Genomic DNA, 26,672 nt, shown 5'->3' with positions numbered 1-26,672 from the left:
AAAAACCATGAACCCTGAAAAACACCATATTGTTTTGTGATGTCACCTCTGGAATGTTCTGAGTGTTTTGGTGACCAGCTTCTGCATAGGACCTATACCTGGCACCTTACATTGGTATGACTTTTTACTTGAGATAGAAATAATAGTCTTAGGCAAGGGAGTAGGTATAGCCATCTCTGAAGCCATCTTTGAAGCCACCTCTGCTTCAGAGACTTTCAAAAGGCTTTTAAATCAACTATAATCCCTGTCTTAATTTCTGTTCAGACATCAACAAAGCATCTAATCAGATAGATCCATATCTCCAGACTCAGATTTTCATAATTTACATAATACACAAGAAGGGAATAGATGAACAGAAAGTCATTATATATTTCGGGTGAGCAGTTGAGGCCCAGAGTGGGTTGGGAAGTGGAAACCTTCTTGTTTTCTCTTTTCCACAGCACTCAAGGCCAAACTTTACAAGAAAAAAAGACACCAGATATGAGAGCCTAGAAACCCCAACCAATGTGGATCTGCCTCAGGTATGGATAATCACAGGAGGATGTAGCCCATCGGTTTTAGGCTTTTTAATAACCCTCCTCTTTAGAGATTCTAGCAAGATGTTGTAGAATAAGCAGAGAAATTGGGCCATTGAGTTCCAGTTGTGATAGACTCCCTCCCCTCCGGCTGTGGGCCTTGGGGATGCCACATGGGCTTGGAATCCTTGAATGTGGAGGCTGGGTAGATGAGCCACCTGAAAGTCCTAACCTTTCAAGTTTCTATCATACTCAGAAATAACCCAACCTTCTCAAATGAGATCCTTTGCTACAGGCTGTTGTGTAACTACCCTGGATTTCCAAGGTGAATTAAAACTTGAACTTGACATCAAATGTGTAAGAATGAATCCATGAGGAGAAAACCTAGTACACATACTAAGGGATGCAGAGTCATTTAGGGTTATGGAGATAATTAAGCCCTGTTATGTGCCAAAGACAGAGCGTAAGAGGGATGGGCATGTTCTGTTTTGTGTGTGTGTGTGTGTGTGTGTGTGTGTGTGTGTGTGTGTGTGTTTTGAGGCCAACAAATTGTTGGAGTCCTGGCAGTCTTGAGATTCTCAGGTCTCCTCCCACAAGCAGCTGTTTCCTTGGTGTGGTCCTTGGGGTTGGATTGTTTCTACTGCTGCTATGTCACAAAGGGGTTGGCCTTGCTTTCTCCAGAGTCACCTAAGGCCCCATTGGAAGACCATGGCCATGCAACCAGAAGGGTTGAAATGTAGGATGGAGGAATCCAATGCCGAGGTAACTATCTGAAAGGTTTGTCCAGGGACACACAAGGAGGACAGTCACCCGTGGGCATTCTATGTTGACAATTAGAACCATCCGGCAAATATGTTCAATGGGAGGCAAATATATAGGACAGGAAGACATCCTGGATGTTTTTTGTCACATCATCCTTATGGCTTTGTATGGAAGGGCCACTTTTCTTTTTCAGCTCATGAAGCGGAGCCCTCATATTAGGTAATTTCTCCTGATCTTTTGACAAGATGGTCACAAGCCGCAGAAACATTTTTAGTTCTGATTGTTTCTGCTTGAAACACACATTGAGCTCTGTTGACCACTACTTCCTCCCTGAGGGTGGGTGTTGACCTTTGGTTCCTTCATAGTCCACATAAACCAATCTTTGCTCTGCTAAAGGACAGGCAGAGAATGTCAACCTGGGTGTAGGGATAAGAAGAGAATTTGATCATGTGATAGAGATGGGAAGTGGAAATCTTGTTTTCTCTTTCCCACAGCACTCAAGGCCAAATTTTACAAGAAAAAAAGACACCAGATATGAGAGCCTAGAAACCCCAACCAATGTGGTTCTGCCTCAGGTATGGATAATCACAGAATTATCCATTTCTCCCATTTCTCTCTCTTGGAGATTTCCAGCTCCCAGGGAGAGAAAAAGGCTCTGTAGTCAAAGAGTAAAAAAAATCCTCTAAGAAGGCTAGAGCTTTTTCTGGGGTGGCTCACTTTCTGTATTGCCAAACCTGGGGCAGTTGATATGGTCTTAGAGGACAGAGGGCCACGGGATGAGGGGATCTCTGCTGTCTGGGTGTGCGCACCCCCACACGAACAGATGTGGCCTCAGGCTTACATGCCAGGATGCTCTGACTGGGTCTCTGGGGGAGGGAAGTGATGTCTCTATACAGATGATCTGAACCAGACAACTCCCAGGGCTGTGAAGAGGGACTGATGTTCTTGCTATACCTCCATCAATGAGATGGCATGCAGCTTAAGGGAAAAGGGTAAATCTGAGAAACCAGGAGAGGAAGAAATATTGACTGAGCACTGATGACATCGTGTGTCAGGGCCAGGGCCGTGCCGGTGAGTGGTAGAGATTTTACAGATATGGGAAGCCCAACAGGGATGGGCAGAGCTGGAATAGGAGCATCCTTTCTTCTCTGTCACCTGCCTGGGCCAGGTTGGGTCTGAGCTTTGTAATTCCTCTCTAGTTTTTAAGAGCAAGTGTCTCCCCTCTCCCAATCTTTTTTTTTAAAAACTTCTTTCCTCTTGATTTTTTAAAATTAATTTTTAAAATTTATATATGACAGTGGAATGCATTACAATTCTTATTACACATACAGAACACAATTTTTCATATCTGGTTGTATACAAAGTATGTTCATACCAATTCATGTCTTTATACATGTACTTTGGATAATAATGTCCATTACATTCCACCATCATTTCTAACCCCATGCCCCCTCCTTTTCCCTCCCACCCCTCTGCCCTATCTAGAATTCATCTATTCCTCCCACACTCCCCCTCCCTACCCCACTATGAGTCAGCCTCCTTATATCAGAGAAAACATTAGGCATTTTGTTTTATGGGATTGGCTAACTTCACTTAGCATTATCTTCTCTAACTCCCTCCATTTACCTGCAAATGCCATGATTATATTCTCTTGTATTGCTGAGTAATATCCCATTGTGTATACATGCCACATTTTAAAAATCCATTCATCTATTGAAGGCAGGTAGGTTGGTTCCACAGTTTAGCTATTGTGAATTGTGCTGCTATAAACATTGATGTGGCTGTGTCCCTGTAATATGATCTGTGTCTGATAGAAGAAAAAGTAGACCCTAATCTCCATCATGTGGGATTAGGCCCCAACTTCCTTAATAAGATTCCTTTGGTATAAGAATTAAAATCAAGAATCCATAAATTCTTGGGATGGACTCAAACTAAAAAGTTTCTTCTCTGCAAAAGAAACAATCTGCGAGGTAAGTAGAGAGCCTACATCTTGGGAGCAAAGTTTTACCCCTCATACATCAGATAGAGCACTAATCTCTGGGGTATATAAAGAACTCAAAAGCCCAGCACCAAAAAAACCAAATAACCCAATCAATAAATGGGCCAAGGTCCCCTCCTCCAATCTTAACAGCTAATTCCAAGCTCCCTGTGTGTATCTGCCCTGTGCAGTTTTGAGACCAAGTCCATGGGTTTGGGGAGGGAAGGGCAACAATGGCTCTGCCTCCAAGAAGCAGCTCTGGTAGTAGCTCCAGTCCTGCTGGGCATCTGGGCTTCTCAATCAGACTGTAAATGCATATGACTCAGGATTTGTTATCACCCTTAGGTCTTTTCAGGTCTTATTGATTTCCCATTTTTCTTCCTCACACTAAATATTTGTGTTTTCTGATCTATTTCCCTCCAGCACATTAACTTGCAAGTCATGAGTGTTATTTCCTGCCCAAGCGAACTGATCTCCTGGTTCCTCTTGCACGTAATGATGTGGTGCTCACAGGCACTCTGGCTTCCCCAGTGAGCACTGGCTGGGAATTTCATTAAGTGCTGTTTACTCCTAGATCATTAACGAAGGATCTCTAACCAGGCCAGATGAGCTCTGATGGCACCTTCCAGTGGCCCCCCCCCACTTCTCTCCTGGCTGTCTTTTCTCCCCATTTCTTTGAGCTTGTTCTTCAGAAGTGACAGGATCCCGTTGACAGTACCAGTATCTCTGCCAATCTGAATAACTTTTCAGGGAAAGATTTCAGGACAGTCTGTGTTAAATGATTAGTGAAAACCACCATGTATAATCTCTTCTTTATTCTCTTTTTGCTATAAGTGTTGTAATTCTATCAAAATTAATCACGTTGACCCAGTGAACTATACTTTTACCTGTTTGAATTTATTAAAACAAATATTGACTTTATCACAGTACTTGGGGGAGGTAAGTTAATTTTTTAAAATGATAATGAGACTCAGCTATGTCATCTCATTTGCAAATTAGTAGCATGTTTGGCATTTCATTTCAGGATCTGGGGACCTTTCCACTCTATAAGCTTTAAAAGTACCTAAGATGACTAAATGTTATCTGCTAGTAACCTTCAGTAATGGAGGTAAAATAGATGTTGAAAAACTTGGTCAATAGACTTGGATTTTTCCTTGAGTGTTTGGACATCTCTTCTGGGTTGTGGTAGGAGTAGAGAGAACTTCAATATGTGTATCAGTCCATTTTCTGTTGCCATAACAAAATACCTGAGATCGAGTAATTTATAAAGAATAGAGGTTTTATTAAGCTCATAGTTCTGGAAGGTTAGAAGACCAAAAGCCAGTGAGGATCTTTTTGCTGCTTCCTAACATGGCAGAGAGCATCATATGGCAAGACAGAGCAAACCAGTCACAGAGAGCTCACCTTCATAAAAAGTCACTCCTGCTATAATCCTTTAATCCGTGAATGAATTAATCCATTCATGACCCAATCACTTCCCAAAAGTCCCACCTCTCAAAAATGATTAGCCCATGATTTGGGGGTTTAAGTTTTCGACACATGAAATTTAGGACACATTCAAACCATAGCAGTCCATGTCAGCTAAGCCTGGCTAATCACCCTACAGTCCCATCCCCAAAGAAATTCCACCCTGGAAGATCCCACTCACAGAGTCCTGTTCCTTAGAAATCCTGTAGCACCAATAGGAGACTCTGTTCCTCTTGGCTCCCTTTGCCCTTTGCCCCTCTCCTTTCCATGAGCTGCTCTTTTCTATACCCTCACTATCCTTGAGGCTAGTGATCTGACCAAGGCATAAAGTCCTTAGGGATTTCAAGCATTTCCCTTCTAGGATCACTCCCATTTAAAAGGAGATGCCAAGAAGGGGCCCAACCTACACTGAGAAAGAATTCTTAAACATAGGTGGGATTTCAGACATCCACATGGGCACAAATTGTGCCCAGGCATCTTCTTGGGATCATCAGCATTAAGAGATTATTTGGTCACAGCCACTTTGATGCTGAGAACAGGGTTTTGGTTGCTTTTCCAACACCTGATGGAAAGGTGTAATAAGTTGTCCCCCTCCTGTAGCCACTTAATGTCTTATTCTTCCATGAAGGAGACAACCCTTTTCTTCCCCATCTACTGGGTCTCTATCCCTGTGTGAGAGCATTTCCCAGAGACCAGGAAAGAGCTGATCCTGGGAAACTTGGATCATATGGCCATAGGCTCTGCCTCTCATCCTTCTCAGGGTGTTTGAGGGATTTTATTTGGGCACAGACTTCTTCTCAGGGCCTGACTTATCAGGGCAGATTAGCTCAGTCCAAGGAACCAACCCAATGACCACTGACACTGGTCAAGAAGACCTACTGAAAGGAACTGGCTGCAAACACAGACCGAGGAGGCCTGGGATTCATACCTGCATGTGTTTGCTTAGCTCAGAGGCTCACATTGTGGAAAATGTTCTTGCAGAAAAATATACTCAGCATTTGCAACAGTGGCTCAGGCCAGGAGATGTTAAATCTTACCAGTAGAGCTGATTGTGTGTTTGGTCTTTGTGACATCTTGCCTGCCCCTTGTCCTCTTACAATCCCAGGAAGTAGACAGCAGCTATGTTTAGGCTTATTTTGGAGGTGACACTCAGAGCAGCTAAGAGATTTTCTTAAGAGTACTCAACCACGGGAATTGGAGCTCAAAGATATTGGGGATTGGGGGATTTTACTGTGATTGGATTACAGGTTCGAGATAATGAAATGGATAGCTGGCGTGCTGTGAGCAGAGGCAGTTTCCTTCAAGGGAAGCACACAGAGGGACCTGGGAGTCTGTGGAATTCACAAGGTAGCAAACTCCACTGTTGTAGATTTTACATCATGCAATCACATCCCTGCACTAGGATTATTTTAAAGTTTTAAAATATGAATTGAGGGTTGGGGTTGTGACTCAGTGGTACAGCGCTTGCCCAGCATATGTGAGGTACTGGGTTTGATTCTGAGCACCACATAAAAAGTAATTAATTAATTAATTAAGGTCCATCAACAACTAAAAATAAATTTAAAAAAATGAATTGAAATGGGGATATAGCCTTTACCAAATACACTTCATTATTCTTTAGGGCAAATGAACAGTGCTGCCATAGGGTAGCTCCCAAGCTTATGAGAACCTTTTCAGGGTATTCCAAGGAATTTTTAGGAGCATAGAACTCTTTTCAGACCCTTTGTTGTTTTTCCAAAACAAAATAAATGGCCATTTTTGGAGGCCCAAAATAACAGAATATGAACAGTTTCATAGAATTTAGTCTAATATCTTTTCCTACTTTTCAGTGTACATTGGTCAATTCATTCATCAGCAGGGACACATTAAGCCTCCACTGTATGTCAAATATATGGTTTTAATTCCCAGGACTAGGAATGTCTAAAATAAATAAATAAATAAATAAATAAATAACAGGTTACTTCTTTAGAGAATTGAAATTTATTTATAGAAATAAATGGGGAGGGGAACAGGATGTATGAAAACTATTGGAATGATAACAACACATGCAAAATAAAATACCTAGCCATTATGAAGTGCTAGAATGGGCATGGATTTTGAAGTGAAATGTACTAATGTTAAGTCCTGGCTCCACCCCCTTGTTAGCTATGGGATGCTAGGTAGAAACATCTCAGATCTTTGGGTAAGATATTGCATATGAATAAAGAAAGCCATTAGCATATTGTTAGACATATAATAGTCACTCGGTGTTGTTTCCTTTAGCTTTTTGTGTGCAACCTTCCTCTAAGGAAATGTTAAGCAACTTCTTGTGAATGTAGCAACTATTCTTTACAAAGAAAATATATTCTTTCTTTTTATTTTTTAATTCTACAAAAAATTCTCTGAAATAAGTAGGTTGAGATAGACAGCGGTATGAATTTTACGCGGCAATGTTAGTGAATGGCATCTCCTAGAGTCAGGCACTGTATAACCTGCAAAAATACATGGGGTGTGTTAGAATCCTCATTTTCTAGACATGGAAAGTGAGGCACAGAAGTTAGAAGACTTTATCAGGGTTATGCACTCAGACAGTGCAGAGCCAAGAGTCTCTTCAGGTGTTATTATGTCCTAACTTGCTGCTTACATTAACAGTTGCTGCACTTTAACCTCTAATTTTCACCAAGAAATAACTGATGCTATTTGCTGATTTTTCAAATTGACTGGAAGTTTCTTGAGATCAACACCTGTGAGCTGGGAACACAGTAGATACCAACTTTAATGTTAATCAACAATGTGGAGAAGAGTTGATGAAATAGCATTCTAAGTGGGAGTATGATTAAGGTGAGGAATTTTCAAAAGACCAAGAAAGAGCTCCCCTTGGAGGAAGAATTCCAGCTAGCTCTGATTGGAATTGGAGAAAAAACACAGGAAAGAATGAATTTGCTTTGACTCAATGTTTCTCCAAAGTTTAATCCTGAATTCTGTCATATCTGAACAGACTTGCAATTTTTTTCCTTAAAGTTTCTCATTTTCAGAAAAAGAAATGATGCTGCTTTATTTTAGTGCCTCTTAATAATATCCATAGAATTCTGAATTTGTTAAAATAAGCTTATTTTTCTTCTAACACCCATTCAAATAAATGCACGCCTGATAAAGTTTTAGAGGTATTTAAGGGTTCTAAGAAGTCAAGCCATGAGGCACACTGGATTTGACCACTAACTGGGTCCCTAGAGAATAGGAGGAAAGATAGTAGGGCTCATTTGTAAGGGAAGGATTTGGTTCTCTGATGAGAAAGTAAAGGGGACCTTATTTAGCCTATCAGCCTTCTAGATTAGGTGTTGTGGGTATGGGACAAGGAAGGCACCAGGTCTGCTTGGGAAAAGCTGGCCATCGAAGGGCAAGGACAAGATGTCAACAAGGTGCTGGGGCCCCAGTTGTGCCAATCAGCAAATATGGCTCCAGTAGACCAGAGAAAGTGAGACCAAAGTTAGAGGTCCTGTTTCCAATCCCTCATCATGTAGCAGTGCAAAACAAGGCTGCAGTGTGAGAGAATATGACCAAGGTCAGTTTATGGTGTGCATAAGGACAAGGGTCAAATATCCAGGTTGTCCAGAGCTGGGGATCTGCCACATGTTAATATTCTATTGAGAATATTTCTATTGAGGGGCCAGTTGGAAAGTCCTTGAGTACCCAGTTCAGTGTGTGCCTAAGGAACAAAAGAAGCTCAGTGACATGATTGAAAGGCCAGCATGGATATAAACAGGAACAGACATAAAGCCTCAGTGGATGCTGATTAGTGAACATCCTCTTTGGATGCTCAGTTGGATCAAGAAGAGCATCTCTGATTGAAACAAAGCAACTATTAAAGAGAAATTATGAGACAATCAGGGAAATTTGAACATCAACTTAGTATTTGATGATATTAAGGGAACATTGCTAAATTTTAAAGGGATGATAATGATGTGGTTCTGTGAAATGATGCACATTGATGCATTTATGAATAAAAACATGATTTCTCTTTGCATTAAAATAATCATGTGGTGGGGGATGGTTGTGGAACAAGTGTGGCCTTGATTTGATTGCTGGTGAAGCAGGGTAAGGAGTAAGTGGAAATTTATTTGATCACTCTTTCTCCTTTCATATATGTTTGAAATTTTCCATAATAAAAAGTTAAGGAAACCATCTTGATTCTCAAGTTACTGGAAGTCCTTTGGTAAATCCATGATAATTTCCCAAGTGTGTGCTTTATACATGTAAGTTCTGGGAACCAGAAGTGGGTTTGTGTCTAATCCAGTGTAGGTAGGGCTGGTTACAGACTTCTCTGAGTTTCAGTCTATCTGTAAAATGGGAATGCAGGTTGAGTATACCTTATGTATAACACATGGAAACAAATGTTTCAGATTTTGGATTTTGTAAAATTTTGGAATATTTGCATATATACAATCAGATATCTTGGGAATGGAACCCACGTCTAAATACAAAATTTATGTTTCACATATATTTTATACACATGTCCTGAAGGTCATTTTATAAAATATTCTTAGTGGGCCCATATTTTGACTACAACTTTTATTGCATGAGATCAGGTGTGGAATTTTCCACTTGTGGCATCATGTTTAGGGTTCAAGAAGTTTGGGATTAGAATTTTTGGATTAGAAGTGCTCAACCTCTTGTAATATTTTATGTGCTAGTGTTGTGAGGATGAAATGAATTCTGTTTGGAGAATGCTCACCTCACCTCAGGATCTTGGGTCTCGATATTTGTTTCCTACTTCCTTTTCCCTCTCAGAACTAGGATAGGCACTAAACTACATCTTCTCATGGTAATATCTTCAGGAGTTAGATCTTGCTGAGATGGAGCCTTGCATGCGTTCTGGTGCAAGAATAGAGAGGTATTTCCTTACTTGGCCTTGGCTAGTCATCCCAGAAATCTGGAACTCAGGGGCCTTAAACTTTTATTGAAAAATAGTCTGGACTATCCACAGACTATCATTCTTATCACAGACTCAGCCACAGGAGATCCTGTGCTTCCCTAACTGAGAAATGTGAAAACCATGGAGGCTAAATTTATTGAAATGAAATAAGGTTCTGCTTAAAGAATGCCCTTGCACCTTTGCTACCTGGAAGATTGAGCTTACTTTTACTGAGTTAATGACATGTACTTATTGCAAAGTTAATGGTATAGAACTGTGTCTTCTATTTATCTAGCTTTTTGCATCTTAAAGAATTCTAACTAACTTTATATGCTGTGTAAATTGCCTTTCTCTCTCTCTCTCTACACACACACACACACACACACACACACACACACGCTGAAGATACTTTGTTTTCTACCTTTTGTCTCTGTAAAATTGTGAAAATCACCCAAGAAATGAGGAGTTGATAATATCTGGAAAGCATTTTTATGTACTTGAATGAAATGCTTTGGATGGCTTTAGAAGTAACTATTGTGATCTTATATTTATTTAATTCATTGCTGCCATGGTTGTCTCTTCTCCAGTGTGTATTACACCTGTTCACGTCTTTCTGAATACATCTCATAGTTCTTGCACTATTAAAATCTGCTTTTCTCAATGATAATAATATCTTACATTTCTAAGGCACTTGGTAATTTAAAGAACATTTTTTGTCTCTGTTATTTGCTTAGTTCATAACAGTGGTGCTGTGAACTAAGCAGGGTACATATTATTATCTGCATTTTACAGATATATTTCATTGATTTTTTTTAATAGTATAGGGGATTGAACCCAGGGACTCACATATACCTGACAAGTACTCTACCACTGAGCTATATCCTCAGCCCATCATTGATTTTCCTTGTTAATATATTTTTTAATATTTTTATAGATGGACCAATACCTTTGTTTTTTTATGTATTTTTATGTGGTGCTGAGGATCAAACCCAGTTCCTCACACAGGTGAGGCAAGCACTCTACCACTGAGCCACAACCCCAGCCTCCATCATTGACTTTGAATGTTGGAAGGTGCCTCTAGGATCACAGAGGTTGATTCGCTATATTTTACTGGTGAAAAATCCAAGTCTCAGAGAATGTGAGACAACCTCCAGCTTCGAACTGGTCACCAGTGACAGAACCTGAACCAGGTCTTGGCCCCTCCGTCTTTAACCCTGCTCTCTTAGAGGTGTCCTTACCACGTCATCCAGAATCATGTAAAGGGAGATGGGTAGAAATGGAGATTTCTGGCCCCTACTTCAATATGTTGAATTAGATTCCCAAATGGAAGGCTCAGAAATCTGCATTTAAAACTCATTCAGATTATGCTTGGAACTGCAAAAGCTATTATTGCAGATCCTAGTCCTCTTTTTATGCTGTAGTTTTGAGGTTCATGGCCACCACCATGAGAGCCTCTTTATGAATTCATTAGTGCCCTTTGTTGTCTTCATTCCTACGGGTTGAACTCTCAGCACTCAGTGATCTGTCTGGGATGGTGCTCGTCTCTCCAAAATGAGCAGCTAGACTTTGTTTTGAGCCCTGCACTGTGTTGAGGGCTGAGGTGGATGTTTAAAGGGCAGTGGTCAGGACAGACTCCAAGACGCTAAGAGAGGAGGATGAGCCTGAGTGGTCCAGGAGAAGGGAGGGGGGTGATCAACATCACCCCATCTTTTTTTTTTTTTTAATTTTTTATTGATTATTTAAAGCATTACATAGCTCATGATATATCATCTTTCATACATTAGACTCAAATTGTGTTTTGAACTCCCATTTTCACCCCAAATATAGATTGCAGAATCACATCTGTTACATATTCACATTTTTACATAATGCCATATTAGTGTCTGTTGTATTCTGCTACCTTTCCTAACCCCTACTATCCCCCCTCCCCTCCCCTCCCCTCCCATCTTCCCTCTCTATCTCCCCTGCTGTTGTTCAATTCTCTCCCTTTTTTTCCCTCCCCCTTGCCCCTCATAGCCTCTTATAATTTTATGTATCCTTGAAGGTCTCCTACCATTTCCATATGCTTTCCCTTCTCTCTCCGTTTCTCTCCCCCCATTCATCTTTGTTTACTGTAGTCTTTTCCACATGCTCTTCCTCCCTGTTCTGTTCTTAGTTGTTCTCTTTATATCAAAGCAGACATTTGGCATTTGTTTTTTAGGGCTTGGCTAGCTTCACTTAGCATAATCTGCTCTAATGCCATCCATTTCCCTGCAAATTCTATGATTTTGTCATTTCTTAGTGCTGCATAATATTCCATTGTGTATAGATGCCACATTTTTTTTATCCATTCATCTATTGAAGGGCATCTAGGTTGGTTCCACAGTCTAGCTATTGTGAATTGTGCCGCTATAATCATTGATGCAGCCGTATCCCTATAGTGCGCTCTTTTAAGGTCCTCAGGGAATAGTCCGAGAAGTGCAATAGCTGGGTCAAATGGTGGTTCCATTCCCAGCTTTCCCAGGAATCTCCATACTGCTTTCCAAATTGGCCTCACCATTTTGCAGCCCCACCAGCAGTGTACAAGTGTACCTTTTTCCCCACATCCCCGCCAACACTTGTTGTTGTTTGACTTCATAATGGCTGCCAATCTTACTGGAGTGAGATGGTATCTTAGGGTGGTTTTGATTTGCATTTCTCTGATTGCTAGAGATGGTGAGCATTTTTTCATGAACTTGTTGATTGATTGTATGTCCTCCTCTGAGAAGTGTCTGTTGAGGTCCTTGGCCCATTTGTTAATTGGGTTATTTGTTATCTTATTGTTTAATTTTTTGAGTTCTTTGTACATTCTGGATATTAGGGCTCTATCGGAGGTGTGGGGGGTAAAGATTTGTTCCCAGGATGTAGGCTCTCTATTTACCTCTTTTATTGTTTCTCTTGCTGAGAAAAAACTTTTTAGTTTAAGTAAGTCCCATTTGTTTATTCTGGTTGTTAACTCTTGGGCTATGGGTGTCCTATTAAGGAATTTGGAGCCCGACCCCACAATTTGTAGATCGTAGCCAACTTTTTCTTCTATCAGACGCAGTGTCTCTGATTTGATATCTAGCTCCCTGATCCATTTTGAGTTAATTTTTGTGGATGGCGAGAGAAAGGGATTCAATTTCATTTTGTTGCATATGGATTTCCAATTTTCCCAGCACCATTTGTTGAAGATGCTATCCTTCCTCCATTGCATGCTTTTAGCCCCTTTATCAAATATAAGATAGTTGTAACTTTGTGGATTAGTCTCTGTGTCTTCTGTTCTGTACCATTGGTCCACCCGCCTGTTTTGGTACCAGTACCATGCTGTTTTTGTTACTATTGCTTTGTAGTACAGTTTGACCTCTGGTATCGCTATACCTCCAGATTCACACTTCCTGCTTAGAATTGCTTTTGCTATTCTGGGTCTTTTGTTTTTCCATATGAATTTCATGATTGCTTTGTCTATTTCTACAAGAAATGCCGTTGGTATTTTGATTGGCATCGCATTAAACCTATAGAGAACTTTGGGTAATATCGCCATTTTGATGATGTTAGTTCTGCCTATCCATGAACAGGGTACATTTTTCCATCTTCTGAGATCTTCTGCTATCTCTCTCTTTAGGGTTCTGTAGTTTTCATTGTATAAATCTTTCACCTCTTTTGTTAGGTTGATACCCAAGTATCTTATTTTCTTTGAGGATATTGTGAATGGAGTGGTTTTCCTTATTTCCATTTCAGAAGTTTTGTTGCTGATATATAGGAATGCCTTTGATTTATGCGTGTTGATTTTATAACCTGCCACTTTGCTGAATTCATTTATTAACTCTAGCAGCTTCTTTGTAGACTCTTTTGGGTCTGTTAAGTATATTATCATGTCATCCGCAAATAGCAATAGTTTAATTTCTTCTTTTCCTATTTTTATGCCTTTAATTTCTTTTGTCTGTCTAATTGCTCTGGCTAGTACTTCGAGAACTAAATTGAATAGAAGTGGTGATAGAGGGCATCCCTGTCTTGTTCCAGATTTTAGAGGGAATGCTTTCAATTTTTCTCCATTCAGAATGATGCTAGCCTGAGGCTTAGCATAGATAGCTTTTACAATGTTGAGGTAAGTTCCTGTTATCCCTAGTTTTTCTAGTGTTTTGAACATAAAGGGATGCTGTACTTTGTCAAATGCTTTTTCTGCATCCATCGAGATGATCATGTGGTTCTTGTCTTTAAGTCTATTGATGTGGTGGATAGCATTTATTGATTTCCGTATATTGAACCATCCTTGCATCCCAGGAATGAATCCTACTTGATCATGGTGCACAAGTTTTCTGATATGTTTTTGTATTCGATTCGCCAGAATTTTATTGAGAATTTTTGCATCCAAGTTCATTAGAGATATTGGTCTGTAGTTTTCTTTCTTTGAAGTATCTTTGTCTGGTTTTGGGATCAAAGTGATGTTGGCCTCATAGAATGAATTTGGAAGAGCTCCTTCTTTTTCTATTTCTTGAAATAGCTTGAAAAGTATTGGTATTAATTCTTCTTTGAAGGTTTTGTAGAACTCCGCTGTATACCCATCTGGTCCAGGGCTTTTCTTAGTTGGTAGTCTTTTGATGGCTTCTTCTATTTCTTCTTTTGTTATTGGTCTGTTTAAATTGTGTGTGTCTTCCTGTCTCAATCTGGGCAATTCATATGCCTTAAGAAATTTATCGATATCTTCGTTATCTTCTATTTTATTGGAATATAGGGTTTCAAAATACTTTCTAATTATCTTCTGTATTTCTGTAGTGTCTGTTGTGATATTGCCTTTTTCATCCCGTATGTTAGTAATTTGAGTTCTCTCTCTTCTTCTTTTCGTTAGCGTGGCTAAGGGCTTGTCTATCTTATTTATTTTTTCAAAGAACCAACTTTTAGTTTTATCTATTTTTTCAATGGTTTCTTTTGTTTCAATTTCATTGATTTCTGCTCTAATTTTAATTATTTCTTGTCTTCTACTACATTTGCTGTTGTTTTGCTCTTCCTTTTCTAGATTTTTGAGGTGTTGTGTGAGTTCATTTATTTGTTGGTTTTTTCTTTTTTTGAGGTAAGAACTCCAAGAAATGAATTTCCCTCTTAAAACTGCTTTCATTGTGTCCCATAAATTCCGGTATGTTGTGTCTGTGTTATCATTTGACTCTAAGAATTTTTTCATCTCCTCCTTTATGTCTTCTATAACCCATTGATCATTCAATAACATCTTGTTCATTTTCCATGTGATGTAGGATTTTTCCTTCCTTCTTTTATCATTGATTTCCAATTTCATTCCATTATGGCCAGATATGGTGCATGGTATTATCTCCACGCCTTTATATTTACTAAGAGTTGTCTTATGGCATAATATATGGTCTATCTTTGAGTAGGATCCATGTGCTGCTGAGAAGAACGTGTATCCACTTGATGATGGTTGATATATTCTATATATGTCGGTTAAGTCTAGATTATTGATTGTGCTGTTGAGTTTTATAGTTTCTTTATTCAGTTTTTGTCTAGAGGATCTGTCTAATGGCGAGAGCGGTGTGTTGAAGTCACCCATAATTATTGTGTTGTGGTCTATTTGACTCTTGAACTTGAGGAGAGTTTGTTTTATGAACGTTGCAGCTCCATTGTTGGGTGCATACAAATTGATGATTGTTATGTCTTGTTGGTGGATGGTTCCTTTTAACAGTATATAGTGACCTTCTTTGTCCTTCTTGATTAACTTAGGTTTGAAGTTGATTTTATTCGATATGAGTATGGCCACTCCTGCTTGCTTCCGAGGGCCATGTGAGTGGTATGATTTTTCCCAACCTTTTACCTTCAGCCTGTGTATGTCTTTTCCTATCATATGAGTCTCCTGAAGGCAGCATATTGTTGGATTTGTTTTTTTGATCCAGTTTACTAGCCTATGTCTCTTGATTGGTGAGTTTAGGCCATTAACATTTAAGGTTACAATTGAGATATGATTTGTATTTCCAGTCATGCTTCTTTATTTATTTATTTTAGTTTGGTTAGTTTTGCTTTTTGGTTATTCTTCTCCCCCTTTACTGAGATACTTCCTGCTGTTAGTTTTGGGCACTATTTTTCACATCCTCTTCTTGTAGTGTTTTGTTCAAAATGCTTTGCAGAGCTGGTTTTCTTGCTGCAAATTCTTTTAGCTTTTGTTTATCGTGAAAGATTTTAATTTCATTGTCAAATTTGAAGCTCAATTTTGCTGGATATAGTATTCTTGGTTGGAATCCATTATTTTTCAGCGTTTGAAATACGTTATTCCAGGATCTTCTCGCTTTCAAAGTTTGATGAGAAATCTGTCGTTAACCTAATTGGTTTACCCCTGAAAGTAATCTGCCTCTTTTCTCTCGTAGCTTTTAATATTCTCTCCTTGTTCTGTACGTTGGCTATCTTCATAATTATATGTCTTGGGGTTGGTCTATTATGGTTTTGAATGTTTGGGGTCCTGTAGGCTTCCAGGATTTGGCAATCCATTCCATCTTTCATCTCTGGGAAGTTTTCTAGAATTATTTCATTTAATATGCTGTCCATTCCTTTGGTTTGAATCTCTGTGCCTTCTTCTATCCCTATGACTCTCAGATTTGGTTTTTTTATGACATCCCATATCTCTTGAATAGATTGCTCGTGGGAATTAAGCATCTTTTCTGTGTTGACTATATTCTTTTCAAGTTGATAAACCTTGTCTTCATTATCTGATGTTCTGACTTCTACTTGATCAAGTCTATTTGTAATATTCTCGTTTGAGTTTTTAATTTGGTTTATAGTTTCCTGTAATTCTAGGATTATTGTTTGATTTTTTTTTAATATCTCTATCTCCTGGTAGAGCTCGTTCTTTGCCATTTGAATTTGTTTGTTTAATTCATTTTCAAAATATATTTTTATTTCTTGGACTTGCTGTCTCATGTCTTCTCTAATATTCCTTTCCATTCGAGTTAGGTATGCCTTGAGTTCTTTCCCTATACCTGTTTCTGAAGTTTCTATGTCCTCCTGTAGAATTGAGTAGTCTTGCATTGTTTGTAATCCTTTTTTCCCTTGTTTTCTCATGTTGTCCACGTTACTTTCCAGCTCTTTTTGATTGTCGTGTTTCTGCTCTCCTCTATAGATTTGTTTTGTTTCTGTATTACTCTGATGTCTCTCCTTTGTGTTGTTGAAGTATGACTGCTAACGTGGATTCCGCTGGGAAGGAATTCCGACGTTCGAGCTCCAGTGACGACACTACTCTGCTATGACGGGCCCCAGTCTCCTTGCCGGGGTGCCCTAATGGGGGGGTGTGACTGGACTGTCTCTGTGTGGTTTCAGCTCCCAGTCGTGGCAGGCGGGTAGACTCCAGCCGCCCAGTATCACAGGCCGCGGGCAGGTGATCCGTCACCAACGGGAGGGCGTTCTCCTACCGCCCAGTTACGCGGGCAGTGGGTGAACTGTCGCCGGTGGGCCTGCAGTTTACAGCTGCCCAGTCGCGAGGGCCTTGCCTCTAGGCTCCTGGTTTCTCCTGCTAGCCTTGGTTTCTCCTGCTAGACCAGATTTCCCCTCAGTGATGATTCTCGGCAGTTCAAACTGTACTCTGTGCCTGTTTTGTTGTTGCAATCTGTCGGACAGTGGCGGTGGATACTTCAGCTGTCCAAGATGGTGGCCGCTGGTTACCTTAGTGGAGTGTCCCTTGTGGGGGGTGGGGCTGTACCGCTTCCGTCCCCGTCAGCAATCCCGAACTCAGCCCGGGGGTCAGTGCGGGCTTGGGCTTGGCTGGTGGGATCCCACTGTGTCGCAGCCACTTAATTCCCTGCTGACTAGTTAACCCCTTCTCTGGGGCGCCACGCCTTCTGTAGCCTCGGGGCAGGCCGCGCGAATCAGACAGCCTGGATCTCCGGGGTCACACCGTTGGCTTCAGACCTCACTTTCTTATTTCACATTCTGACTGACCCACCCCATCTTAAACACAGTGATTTGGATAGCTATCAGGGTGATTCATGCTATCCCTCTGCTCATGCCAATTGCAGGCACACACCTGTAGCTGGGGTAGCTTGAGAACAATATTTGTTCTTTTAGGGTGACAGAAATGTGACAGAGTTCGTGCTTAGTGATTTTGTGCATGATCTTTTTTAAGACTTCAAATATCTCTGAATCAAGGAGGTATCATTATGTCCCACTTTGAAACTGTCGCTCAAATTACTTGATTAAATTCTTGTGACTGATAAGTGGTAAGTCCAGGACTGTAAATATTTGGTTGCTTCTAAAATCCATACTTTAGCCTCCACCATATACATCTGAATCACATTAACCTCTAATTAATATGGATTTTATATTTGTACGCTTGCGTATTCACCAAGATTTGCTTGTAACCCCAGAATCAATACTTATAGCACTTCTATGGCCATTGGACATGTACAGAGTAGTGCATGTGGTCTGTAGCAGAGACTCCAATGTGGGGACTTCTTGTTTGAACTCTCATACTGGAACATAGTGCTCTTTTTGCAATTTAGAGCCATGACCTTGAAATTTTGTTGCTTTTAGTTGGCGACTCACTGTAGGCAATGGCTCCTATTAGGCATAGTGTTGAAGGTGCTATCTATTGTCCCTAATCACAAGAAGCCTTTGATGGAGAAAACACGTGTTTGTTAAGTCTTGTTCCAGCATGAATGACAGTGCTGTTAATGATGTGCTCCATCTTAACGAATCAATCAAACATATTAAGACATCTTTAAACAGAAACACACATAGAACAAGGTTATGTATTGATCAGTTGTAACTGGAGGCTCACAGGAACCTAGTCCTGCACTTCCCCTGGGGACAATGGTTCAGAATTTATCAATTCAATGTTGGAGATGACCTTATACAACAAAACTACCAAGAATAACAAGGATTGGCTCTATTTCCTTGTGAGGACCCCAGGAGGCAAAAGTGACCCCAGTGACCAGGAGCCTATTAGACTTGCAGGGTTTATTGGGGGGTGTCCTGGGCCTGTCCACTAGCTCTGGGTGTGTCCGTCCCTCCATTAACACTGGACTTCCCTGTTCTCTCCCACAGAGGGGCACTGCTGAGCCCTTCCTAAGGCTCCACAGCCTGTACTCCACCCCTCGCTGTTCGCGGCAGGCCCAGGCGGCGGCCCTGCCCCGGATGGGCCGCCGGGTGGTCAGCCAGCACTCCTACCCGCTCAACCGCTTCTCCTCCGTGCCTTTCGAACCCATGGAGCGCCCCACCTCCCAGGCCGACCTGGAGCTGGATTACAACCCGCCACGGGTGCAGCTCAGTGACGAGATGTTCGTGTTCCAGGACGGAAGGTGGGTGAACGAGAACTGTCGCCTCCAGTCCCCCTACTTCTCTCCGTCTTCCTCCTTCCACCACAAGCTGCACCATAAGAGGCTGGCCAAGGAGTACCTGCTGCAGGAGGAGAACCGGGCCCTGCGGGAGGAGAACAAGGCCCTGCGGGAGGAGAACAAAGGCCTCCGCAAGGAGAACAAGATCCTGCAGGCCTTCTGCGAGGAGCACAAGGCCGCCCTGGGCCGCGAGGAGAGCCGCGCCTCCTCCCCACCGCTGCACAAGGACAACGCGTCGCTGGAGGCGGTCAAGAAGGACAACGCGGCCCTGCCGTCGCAGTGCAGCAAGGAGAACAGCACGCTGCAGCTCCTCCGGGAGGAGAACCGAGCCCTGCAGCAGCTGCTGGAGCAGAGGCAGGCCTACTGGAGCCAGGCCGAGGACAAGAGCCCCTCTGTGGAGGACAGCAAGCCAGTGCCCTCTCCCCACCAGGAGCCGCACGGGCCTGGACTGCTGCCCGACCAGAGCCCGGGCCTTTCCTCTCCCTTTGAAGAGCCCAAAGGACCCTCGAGCCCGCAAGAGGACTCCAAGACGCTGCGGGCCTTGAGGGAGATGGTCAGCAACCTGTCGGGGCCTTCCAGGGAGGACGAGGGCAAGACGGTCACAAGCCTGGTGGGTGGAGAGCAGCCCCTGCAGCTGATGAGAGAGATGAGCCAGGCGCTGCAGGCCCTGCGCGAGGAGAATCGGCTCTTGCAGGAGGAGAACAGGGCCCTGCACGTGCTCCGCGAGGAGCATCGCGTCTTCCAGGAGGAGAACAAGGCCCTGTGGGAGAACAACAAGCTGAAGCTGCAGCAGAGGCTGGTCATCGACACGGTGACCGAGGTCACCGCCCGCATGGAGTTGCTCATCGAGGAGCTCTATGCCTTCATGCCGTCCAAGAACAAGGACCTCAAGAAGCCCAGCAGGGTCTGAGGCCTTAGCAGTGGACCAGGGACACGAAGTTCAGGCACAGAACACCTCACCAGGCCAAAGAAAATCCCCTTCTTTCCCTCGTTGTCCTTGCCTTTGCCCACCAGTGTGTGCCTGCTGCAGAGAGGCTTTAAGGGACCTCCTAAACTCAGAGAAGAAATAAAGGCCTAGGAGGCTGGGATTAGCCAACACCAGCATGCCACTTTGGCTTCTTTTCCTTTTGCAAAAAAGTAGAATTGTTTAGAGCAATTTTAGGTTCATAGAAAAATTGAGCTGAAGGTACAGAGCTCTCATATGCCCCCTGCCCCCTCGCATGCACAGTTCTCCCACTACCAACATCCCCCACCAGAGTAGTATGTATGTTAAAACTGATGAACCTACACTGCTATATCATTATTTCCCCAAGTCCACAACACATTTTAGGATTCCCTTTTGAAATTGTGTGTTAGGTTTGGACAGTGTATGACATGGCCACCACTGTAGTATCCTACAGAATGGTCTCACTGTCCTACAGCTCTTTAGTCATCTTACCTCCAGCCTCTGGCAACCACTGTCTCCAGAGTTTTGCCTTCCCTAGAACGATGACGTGTAGTTGGAATCATCCAGTAGGTAGCCTTTGCAAATTGCTTTCTTTGACTCCAATATGCATTTAATTCCCTTCATGCCTTTTTGTAGATTGATAGCTCATTCCTTTTTAGCGCTGAATACCATTCCATTCTATGAATGTACCACAGTTTATTTACCCATTTACCTTCTGGAGGACATCTTGGTGGCTTCCAAGTTTTAACAATTAAGAATTGACTTTCTTTTTCTTTTCTCCCTCGTCTCTTTCTTTTGCCTTTACTGTTTCTGTTTTTATTTCCTCCTTTCTTCCTTCCCCCTTTTCTGCTTCCTCTTGTCTTTCTTTCTTATCTCCTATTTCTGAGGTTATAGCATTGGGGGAGAAGAGATCACTGTAAGTCGGGGCTTTTCAACTGTGTCACTTGACATTTGGGAATGCATACCTCTTTGTGTTAGGGACTGTCCTGTATGGTATTCTCCAGCATCCCCAGCCTCTCCCCATCAGATGCCACTTAAGGCCAACTGGCCCATAGCTAAGGCAAATATGTCTCTAGAGATTGTCAAATATCCCCTGGAAAGCAAAATCCCCACACTGCCCCAGGGCTCTCAAAGTATAGTCCTTGAATACAAGTCCATGAAATGCTCTGAGAAAACAAAGATTTCTACAGGGGCAATCCTATTACAATTCTCTCCATCAGATTCATAATTCTCTGACTTAAAGCATCTGAGACATGCTACAAAGTTATCTGCTTATGTTTGGGGAACCCAAGATTGCCTGATTTTATTGGATTCCAAGGGAATCCCTCTTTATATTTGGGAAGTTTGGGAAGGGGTGCTCTCTGCTCTCCCTGACCCTAGGCTCACCTTTATACCCCTGGATTCACACTTCCCACTTGGATTCAAGAGCTTGGACAGGTGGCTACCAGGCTCACTGAATGAAGGTATAGAGGCTCAAGATTTGGTGTCTTGGTCTTTTTGAAAATTCTCATTTTAAAGTTGAACATACTTTAGAACAAGAAGTTGAAAGGTAGCCTCAGGCAACTAAAGAGCGGAGTTTGGCTCCCAAACTTTGCTTTTTAATGAAATCACCTGAAGGGTAAGTTAGTCAGCTTTTTTTGTCGCCGTGACCAAAATACCTGACAAGAACAATTAGAAGAGGAAAAATTTATTTGGCGCTCACGCTTTCAGAGGTCCATAGATGGCCAACTCCATTGCTGTGGCCCAAAGTGAAGTAGAATATCAGAGCAGAAGGGTGTGCTGGAGGAAAGCAGCTCAGAACCTGGCAACAAGGGAACAGAGGGAACTCTACTTACCAGGGACGAAATATATACCTCAAAGGCACACCCACCTCCTCCAGTGACTTCTTACCAACCTACAGTTAGTACCCAGTTAATCCATTCAAGGGGATTAATGCACTATTTAAGACTCTCAGAATCCAATCATTTTACCTCTAATCTTTCTTGCATTGTTTCACACATGAGTGTTTTGGGGGACACCTGGTATCTAAACCAGAACAAAGGGTCCTTGAAAAATAATGCCTCTAGACATTCTGGTTTAATTATTCTTGGGTTTGACTGGGCATTGTGATGTTTAAATGCTACACAAGTGATTCCATTGCACAGCAAAGTTGAGGAATCCCAGTAATAGGGATGTTCAGCTTTCTGATTCTCAGTCTAATGCCCCGCTCACTAGGAGGCATGGGAGGAAAAGGTAATTTATTTTGCTTAGGGTAAAGCTGATCATTGTATTGTAATAGACATGAGTTTAAGACTGAAATATCCTCACTCCTAATGTGTGTTATTGCTGCCTAAATTTCTGAGACTTGAGCAAATTCCAAAAGGCAGTAACTCCTGACCCCCACCACACAGTCCTTTGTATCTCCCTTTTCGCTTGATGACTCCTTGTGATCCTTAGAGTCTGTGAGGTGGGCAATGTCATTTCTTTCCACAGCTGTGCAAGTGGGAAATCCAAGTGATTTGTCAACTAACCAGAAGGGAAGAGCCAGTCTGGGTCTTCAATATAGACTGAATAACTGCCGAGCTCAAACTCCTTGAGCTTACATTGCCAATTTCCTGGTCTCTAAAAATTAAGTTTAAAAATGGCTTCAGAGCCTGTTTTCCAGGTTCAAGAACTTGTCAAGTTTGGAAATTCCATAGGGGAGAGGACAGACTGAATGGTATTCCTTCTCACCAGTTGGTGACTACACCTTTAATCTGTACCTGAGGTGTGGGGGTGGGATGCATGCAAAAGCTGAGTAATTTATTCCACTGTCCTCACCCAAATCTGAAAAACTGGAAGTAGCTGTTGATGGGCCTCTGGACCTTTGTATTTTTGGTCTCCTATATTTGAAAAATTCATCATTTGGGGCATCATGAAATACCAGACACTGTTTAAGTCAGTGTAGTAACTCCAGTGGGTAGGGTTTTTGATTTTGGGTTTTTGATGAAACCAAACTGATTTCTGTTATTGTAGACAGAAATTTGAGAAGACTAAAGACACACACTCCCCACGTTCGTGTTCCAAATATTTAACTTGGGTTAATCTATATAACAGCAGTGGAATGTTTTCTCACAAGCTGAGGGAGCTCAGAGAACTTAATACTATTTAACAATGTCAACTTTCTCTGTCAGGCAGATTGTGAATGGGTGAAAAATTAGCAAGACAAGCCTTAAAACATCATTTTTGTGGAGTGGGGGAGATTTATTTCAAAACAATGTTATATTGTGCAGTACAATGCAATCTGTCACAGATTAGCTAACATTCTAGTGGGACCTAACCTCTGGTAGAACAGAATAAATTTCATTTTTAAAGGAAAGTTTTCTTTCAGCATCTCGCTCCTTTTTTCTGTTCTGTGTCTGCCTCCTGGTCCAAACTTAGGTCCTCCTCGAACGACCAAGCCTGCTTGCTCTTTGCAGAGCAGTTCACATGTAGAGAGATTATACTGCTATATAGGAAGCCAAAGAGCCCAGGCTATGGGCAACACTGTTCTTTTATAACAAGGCTCTTTTGAGAACTATCCAAAGGGTTCCACAGGGACTATGTTAATCCCTTCCTAGGGCACTCCCCCAGTGACCTAAAGAACTCCCCTAGGTCCCAGCTCTTAACATCACTACCCTGGGGACCAGGCCTCCAACACGTGAACACTTGGGGGGGCATGCTTAAATGATATGATCATAGCAATTGTCCTCAACTTAGTAGAGAGCGACAGCAATGGGAACCAGAAAAAAAAATCTGAAGAAAATTGTATGTGTTTTGTATGCTCCGATCTCATCACTTTTCTAAGAAATTTCCATAAGTTAAGAGTGGTCGCAGTCTTCAATGCCTGCTGAGGTCCAGTTTCACCCTGGGCAGCATGAGCAACAGCACAGAGGAGGGTAAACTGGGACAAAATGTCGGATGGAAGAACAGGAGACCCCTAAGTCCTCCTTAATCACCATCAGTTCATTGTCCTCAAAGTTGAATTTCTGATTCAAAAGATGAGAAATGACTTTTGTTGAGAAACAGGGCCATTTTCAGAGTATTATGGAAATACCAAGAGCAGCTGCTAGGAACTGGCTTGCTTTCCATTCATAATTTTGCGCCTCTCAGTTGGACTCTAGTCTCCCACAGCAGAGAGAATGTTTATACGTGGAGTTTTCCACCCCCTTCCTTATTCACATGCAGGTCTTCTCCAATCTGAGCTCCCATCAGTTTTTCTGGGTAAACAGTTCTTTCCAGATTTCTTATCCTCTTTGTTCACTCAAACAATGGCCTTTCTAACCAAGAACAAAGTTACGAGCAGGTGACAGATTATTTTTAATGCTGTCAAGACAAGTGGCTGTTTAATTTATGACATTTTCTCTCTAGAAGGCTGCCTTTATTCTTTGCAGATAGGGCAATTCAGAACTCTCCAATTCAGAACTCTCCGCCTGAAATGCAAAATCCTCTGGAGGAGAAAGCACTAAGCAAAAAATCCTTTTCAGAAACTAGTCATTTGTCACTAAGGGAAGAGAGTTTCTTGGTTACCAGTTACATTCTGTAGGACTGTGTTTGTGTGGTGTCCACCTTTACCCTCTCCTTCACTCATTCACCAGGTCACCCTTGATTCTCTTAAAATAGCCCTTGGACTCTCAAACTTTTCTCTATTCCCCATGATGCAACTCCAGTCCCAGCTACCATTATCTGCTGGGTGACGGCCACAGCTCTGAACTGATCTGTTCCCAGGGTTACTTCTGGCCCATTCTCTGTGTTGCCATCAGACTGACTTTCCTAAATATGTGCATGTAATCTTGGCATTTCCTTCCTTAAAGTTCATCACTGTCTTTCCATAGTCTTTGGGATAAAAATTTTACTCTGGGTTTCTTGCTTAAGTGTAGATGCTACTTTATATTCTTCTCACCATCAGAATTCAGTTATCACATCACTGCTTCTTGAGATTCCCACTGGGCTCCTTCAGATGAGCCCAATTGTCACCCTGTCTCAAGGCAGTTATATCTAGAGAGGACAAAGATGATACCTCCTGAGAAGGGCAGGCAGAGCTCTGAGGAAGGTGTACTTGGAGTAATGAGAAACGATGGTACTAGGACTGAATTGTGTTTGCCAACTTATATGTTCAAATCCTAACCCTCAGTGTGATGATATCTGGAGGTGGGGACTTTGGGTGATAATTAGGTTTAATGAGGTCACAACAGTGAGTTCTTTATGATGGGACTAGTTCCCTTATAAGAAAAGACACTAGAAAGTTGGTGTGCTCTCTGTCTCTGTCTCTGTCTCTGACTCAGCTATGTGAGGACACAGAAAGAAGGTGGCAGTCTGTAAGTTAGGAAGTGGGCCCTCACCAGAATCCAAATATGCTGTCCTTATCTCAGATTTCCAGCCTCCAGAATTGTGAGAAAATCAATTTCAGTTGTTTGGACCACCCAGTCTCTGCTATATTGTTATGGGAACCATACCTGACTAAGACAGATAGGATACCTTTCCTGCTAGGTGCTTGTAATAAACTCGAATAGGATGCAGTTGTGCTGGTGGGTATCAAAAACCAATAATCTCTCATTCTGCTCTTTTCATTGAGTAAAGATCACAGGTTTGCACCAGCAACATGGACTTTAGGGCAGACTTCTGGGGGATGTCTCAGCTCTACCACTTACTATGTGACCTGGGGCAAGCTTTCTGTTTCCTCATCTATAAAATGTAAAAAACAACAGTACACACCTATATCAGTCACCGGTCACTGCATTACAAACCCATTTCAAAACTTAGTGACTTGAAGTAATCATTTATTTCATTTACAGTTGTTCTGTTTGACAAATTAGGCTGCTAGACTCACCTGAGCAGTTCTAGTCTTGGCTGGATTCCTTCATGTCCCTGTGGTCAGTTGGATGGTAACTAGGTGGCTCTGCTTAGCTGATGGCTGCTAAGCTCCTTTGTTCTGTTCCATGTGTTCTTTCACTAACCAGCAAGTCGCCCCTGGCTTGGTCTCATGGTGGAGGCAAGAGTCCAAGAGAGAAAACATGGTGGTATGCAAGGCCTCTTGAAGCCTAGGCTTTGAGGTGGTCTATGTTCCTTTCTACCAAACACATTCTACAGGTAAAAGCAATTCATGAAGCCAGCCCAAATTCAAGGGATTTGAAATGCATCTCCCCTGTTGGTGATAGGAGCTGCAAAGGACAAGAATACAGGGGAGCCAAGGATTGGGCCCTCAATGCACTTAATCTACTTCATAGGTGGTTTTGAGACTCAGGTGAGGCCATGCATGGTAAATGCTTAGAACAGACCAGTATATTAGAGGCACTCAATAGCTGTTAGTCATTGCCCACTATTCCCATCATAATCATTATGCTTCCTATGTATCTTCAAGGATATAGATAAAAATTATAGCAATCCATGGAAAACTGCCTACAAGACTTTTGAGGCTTTTTTTCATTTGCATAATTGGATCAATTTTTTTTGGTGGTTCCTGGAGAACCTATGTAAAGTTAGCATTTTGGCTCCTCATGTTTTTAAACACAGATTTATGGTGAGAATTGGATAAATGCATGCAAAATAATTATCTCAGTGCCTGGAATAAAGTGAACACTAAGTAATAGTAGCTATGATTATTATAGTACTGTAGCAGAACCAGTGGTTTAAAAAAGAATCTAGCAGTTACCCAGCCCCTATTCCTTCCTAAAACAAATGCATATTTGCTTTACATTATGCTAAAAACTTAAATTCAGCAGGTGAGTCAATATGTGAAGTAGAAGTAGAATAGAGCTTTATGATAGAAATTTCCTCAGAAGTACATAGGTAG

The 26,672-nt window shown here is 41.8% G+C and overlaps 1 protein-coding gene across 3 annotated transcripts; it reads left to right on the top strand.

Moving 5' to 3' along the window:
* Positions 1–39: 39 nt before the first annotated feature.
* On the top strand, positions 40–19,846 carry CBY2 (chibby family member 2; the record flags this gene model as incomplete). 3 transcript variants are annotated; one of them, XM_081296559.1, is made up of 3 exons in its annotated part: positions 40–114; positions 1,772–1,852; positions 18,647–19,846. In XM_081296559.1, the coding sequence occupies 3 exons, from the start codon at positions 40–42 to the stop codon at positions 19,844–19,846; spliced, it is 1,356 nt and encodes a 451-aa protein (XP_081152685.1). The 3 variants fall into 3 exon arrangements, with proteins under 3 accessions (XP_081152685.1, XP_081152686.1, XP_081152687.1); XM_081296560.1 differs by lacking the exon at positions 1,772–1,852; XM_081296561.1 differs by lacking the exons at positions 40–114; positions 1,772–1,852 and adding an exon at positions 1,230–1,277.
* Between the last annotated feature and the right edge of the window lie 6,826 nt (positions 19,847–26,672).

Source organism: Spermophilus citellus, assembly GCF_964194105.1.
Source record: "Spermophilus citellus genome assembly, chromosome: 1".
NCBI classification, from domain to species: Eukaryota; Metazoa; Chordata; class Mammalia; order Rodentia; family Sciuridae; genus Spermophilus; species Spermophilus citellus.
This window is presented reverse-complemented; position numbering and strand designations above follow the sequence as displayed.